Genomic DNA, 4,843 nt, shown 5'->3' on the forward strand with positions numbered 1-4,843 from the left:
TCCGTGTTGCCCAGCAACAGCCCCAAAACATCACTGCTCTAGAGGAGATCTGCATGGAGGAATGGGCCAAAATACCAGCAACAGTGTGTGAAAACCTTGGGAAGACTTACAGAAAATGTTTGACCTCTGTCATTGCCAACAAAGAGTATATAACAAAGTATTGAGATAAACTTTAGTTATTGACCAAATGCTTATTTTCCACCATAATTTGCAAGTAAATTCATAAAAAAATCCTACAATGTGATTTTCTGGATTTGTTTTCTCATTTTGTCTGTCATAGTTGAAGTGTACCTATGATGAAAATTACAGGCCTCTCTCATCTTTTTAAGTGGGAGAACTTGCACAATTGGTGGCTGACTAAATACTTTTTTGCCCCGCTGTATATATATATACTTAGAATTTTAAAATAACATCAAATTGATCAGAAATACAGTGTAGACATTGTTATTGTTTATCTATATCTATATATATATCCTTTCCATATCCATATTCAAACCTCATCCTGCTTGGCAAACATGATTATTGGTCACATCTGCATGTATAGGCAGCCAGCTCAAAGTAATCTCCTACTTGAGTGAAGCTGTCACTGGATGAGCATGCATGGCGTTTCACATTATTATTCGAAACTGTGCTGCATAAGAAGCCTTCTAATGTGAAGATACATGCAGCGCTGGATAAGAAGCCCTCTGGGGTTAGTGGTGGCAGATGGCATGATTTTCAGAACAAAGCATGAATGTGACAAACTTCTGCAGGGCCAAGAACCCGCTGTAAGTACTGAGATTACCGTTTGACTCTGTAGCCTATGGGTCGTTTGATGGAAAATAAAACATACAATTGATTATCGGTAATTACAGCCTCTACTATTAAACAATCAAAAAAACATATGTTTTTATTTAACTTAGTAAGTCAGTTAAGAACAAATTCTTATTACAATGACGGCCTGTGCACCGCACTACGGGACTCCCAATCACGGTCGGATGTGATACAGCCTGGAATCGAACCAGGGACTGTAGTGACACCTCTTGCACTGAGATGCAGTGCCTTATAGACTGCTGCGCCACTCGGGAGCCCAAATCATATTAGGCTTATTCCTGCTGTTTCAGTGCCATCACCTGGGATTAAAGCCACAAGAGAGCCGACTGCCACTTCCTCTTCTGTTCTCAGAGGGCATTCATAAAAATGTAAAAATACTCAGCCTCATCTCAACATTTCACCCTTAGAATGATTTGTTGTATAATCAAAACTGTTAAACAAAAGAGTGAAGTTAGTAGTTAAAAGTTGGTTATAAAAATGCATTGTTCATAGATAAAGATAGTAGGCCACTCTGGTGATTGGGGCAGCAGGCAAGGCTGAGGCTACTTTTCAGTCGCCTGAGAGATACAGGATCCAGTGGCATGTTGAGAAGAGGAGGGAGTAGCGGGCAAAGACGGGGTGGGATTAAGTTAACACCACTTTAACTGGAGGATTCGTGATATCTGTAGACTGAGAAGCCCGGACATTTTAAATATGTATTGCGTCATTTTAAGTTCAGAGTCACATTTTCAAACGAAAACTTTCTGTATGATGATTAACAATATACAGACTTATCTGTGAATAAGTATTTTATTAACAGTAATAAACACCCCTCCTATAACTTCATTCAAGATGTGCAATAAAAACGGTGTATAACCGTTCATAAAAGTATGTTTCGGTGATACCAAGTATTTTACTATAGGTAGCAACTCATGATCTGGAAAGTAACAAGGTGAAGCAATTCTCCTTATACTTAGGGACAGGCAAACAGTCAAGTTAAGGCTACAAAAACAAGCCATTATCCCTATATGGTTATACACAGTCAATGCCGATTATAGTTCTCCCAAATCAGCTTCAGGTGTGTGGTGATCAAATATTAGTTCTCCATATACGCAATGTAATTCACATGCAATGAGTAACCATCAATGAGGCAAAAGAAAAAACTTCTAACTAAAGACTCAGCAGAGGCGACTTTCAGGTATCAAAATCATACTAGCTACAGACCCCTAACAAAAACTGTTTTAATGTAGGACAACAAACCACATAGGATAATGAGGAAGAGTTGAGTGTAGTAATGATTAGATAATGTATGTGCTTTATATAACAGTCTAGTAAAAAACACGAGTTGGCGCACACCCAAAAATGTTTGCAGAGGTGCTGACTGACACCCTGAAGAAAGCACTGAGTGCTGAAATGTTGGTTGTACCCAAATTGTTGGGAGCATATTGAGTGTACGAAATTCTTTCTTTTTACATGCTTCATATAACAAAACACTTGGTCTATCAAAACAGAATTTACAGAAATAATTCAATGTAACAAAAAGCTGATCAAGATTCAGCTTCAATCCTTGGCTTTGAGGTGGGGAGTATAACTGTATGGCTCACAAGACATGTCAGTTACTGGCATTGGCTGGTGGACACATCACTGGGTTAGGGTCATGTCCAAAAGATTAAAAACTAGGCCTATTTCATTATGTTGCTGATCTAAAATGTGCAAGAAAGTCCATCTGGGTTCCATTGATCTTCAGTAGTGCTTTTCCTGCAAGTAATCTTTCATCTTGTTTGGCAAAGGCAATTTCTGGATAAGGTCAATCCGTGTGTACTGACGGATGACAAACCGACAGAGGTACTGCATGGAACGCACCTGCATAAACCTTGAGATAGGGTTTGTCAGTCTGACAGGATACGTGGCAGTCCCTGGTGTACGAGATCGTGAATAGCAGAAGGCTCCACTCTCAGAATCTCTGATGGAATGTTCAATGAGTTCCACTATTGATATGTGACCCTCCACATCTGGCTGTTCGTAGAAACTGAAACTGCCATTGGAGTGTTCGATCCTGGTGTGGAGGGTCTTACCCTGTGAACGAAAGCTCAAGCTCAAAAGATAACGATCATCTGAGCTGTCTCGCACCAAGAATGACCCATCTGGTAGGCTAGCAAGTTTTTCCTCAGCTTCCCAACGCGTTATAGGACCCCAGTACCAACCCTGCTTGGCCAGTTTCTTTAGCTCTACTGTAAGGCTGGTTACAATCATGGGCCCGCTGTGCTGAACAGCATCATAAACCCTGCCAACGCCAGGGGCTGAATTGGGGTCAAAGTTGAGATGGTGCATTACTCTCTCTGCACCATGCGAATGAGAAGAACCACCATATACTTGGAAACTCCTTCGGATGTGACTGCCAGGTAGCTGAGGTAGCAAAGGGGAGAGAGGAGAATCTATTCTAGAGTCTGGAATAAAGACACCTGCAGATTCATAGAGCAGTCTATTCACTGATGGGTCCATGAATATGTCTGGTGACATCAGCTCCTCCTGGTCAATGGGGTCTTCCGCTGCATGAGGAGGGAAGCCCTCGGGCTGAGGCACCTCATCTATTGGAGAGGAATTATCCAAGCCTTTTTCAAGGTCATCATCTAAAGGCATTGCATAGTGAATATAGTTCTGAGGTGATAGTCCAATAATCGCAGGCACATTTTCAACATCAATATCTAGATGCAAATCACAATTCTGAGGCTCAGTGCTCTCAGATGAATCCTGAAAAAGCCTATCCATCTGGGGGTCAGGGAATACTTTCTGAATGCCATAAAGAGATGGGCTGGGGTCTGATGAGTGGATCATAGCTTTCACTTTCCCATCCATTCTAAGGCATGTTTCCTCAGAATTCGCTGCCCTGAGGGCCCATGGCGTGGGGCTATAATGGTGACTACTAGATCTTAGATGGTGCTGTGATTTTACATCGTTAAAGAAAATGGGTGCTGAGGAGCACGAGAATGTGTCATCTTCACAGGTTACGGATGTGGAACTTTCTTTTATTTTACTTTTCTGTTTTGCCGAAAGCCTCCTTTTCAGTGATCCCATAAGACTCTCACTTTTTGAGCTGTTCTTACGGCCTTTCTTCTCCTCGTGATCAAAATCGTTACAAACAAGTTCTTTGCTGTAACATTTTCCAAACATTGAATCTGTTGAAAAGTTGGTATCTGAATTTGGCTGTGGTACAACATCCTCTCCCTCCTCTTTGCCTTTTAGGTTGAATGACTTTCGTATTGTTTTCAGACTAATTTTCTTCATTTTGGAAGTCCCTCAGACATGTGGGGATCTCATAGATGTGTGGATGGCCACAAAGGTTGTCCTTCAAAAGCAGTCATCCCTGAAGAAGAAAAAAATCCCATTAATTTATTCCACATCAAGACAAGACAAAGAATACCGCAGTCTTATCGATCATGGCTAGCTACCTTTCTACAGTAGCCTGTTTTTCCAACTGCTGGCGATATCTATGAAGAAGCCCAACACTACAGATACATCCTGCTGCTAGTACAAGTGTTTGGATGCTAGCTAGCTAGCTAAGGTGGCCACCCAAGAAACAAAGAGGGCTAGCTGGCTAGCTTCTTTCATACTTCGATTAACTTTTGATATTACCTGTCATCCTCTGTTAAAAACGGTTTTCCCAGTAAACTGTCAAGATCGATGCATTTTGAGTTCGCTGGGAAATCAAAGCACTTGGCTTGGTTTTGACAGCTAACGTTACTGCCTAACGACGTTAGCTAGCTTCGGACAGGCTGCTAGCCAGGCATACAGCTAGCTAACTGGCTTTAGAGATCCCACACGATACAATGTAGAAAAAGCAATACAAACTATGTCTAACAGGTTAGGAAGCTAGCTAAATAACGTTATATCTATTTTTTTGAATGTTCCTTGCAGAACTGCTGTAGCTAATAAGTTGCACATTTGTAGCTATACTTAGCTAATGCTAGCTATCTAGCTAGAACTTTTCAGTCTCCCTTCCTGTCGTTGTCCTTTGTTTACATGACTATTGCATTGTGGGAAAAGAGGTAAG

General features: G+C 41.3%; 1 protein-coding gene across 1 annotated transcript; it reads right to left on the bottom strand.

The window, feature by feature from the left end:
- Positions 1–871: 871 nt before the first annotated feature.
- On the bottom strand, positions 872–4,843 carry LOC118402066 (suppressor of cytokine signaling 6-like). The gene is made up of 2 exons (XM_035799933.2): positions 4,426–4,843; positions 872–4,156 (listed from the first exon to the last, which is right to left on the bottom strand). Exon 2 carries the CDS (start codon positions 4,075–4,077, stop codon positions 2,536–2,538), a length of 1,542 nt encoding a protein of 513 aa, XP_035655826.1. The 5' UTR covers positions 4,078–4,156; positions 4,426–4,843; the 3' UTR covers positions 872–2,535.

The sequence above is a fragment of the Oncorhynchus keta genome, chromosome 23 (genome assembly GCF_023373465.1).
Source record: "Oncorhynchus keta strain PuntledgeMale-10-30-2019 chromosome 23, Oket_V2, whole genome shotgun sequence".
In the NCBI taxonomy this organism is placed as follows: domain Eukaryota; kingdom Metazoa; phylum Chordata; class Actinopteri; order Salmoniformes; family Salmonidae; genus Oncorhynchus; species Oncorhynchus keta.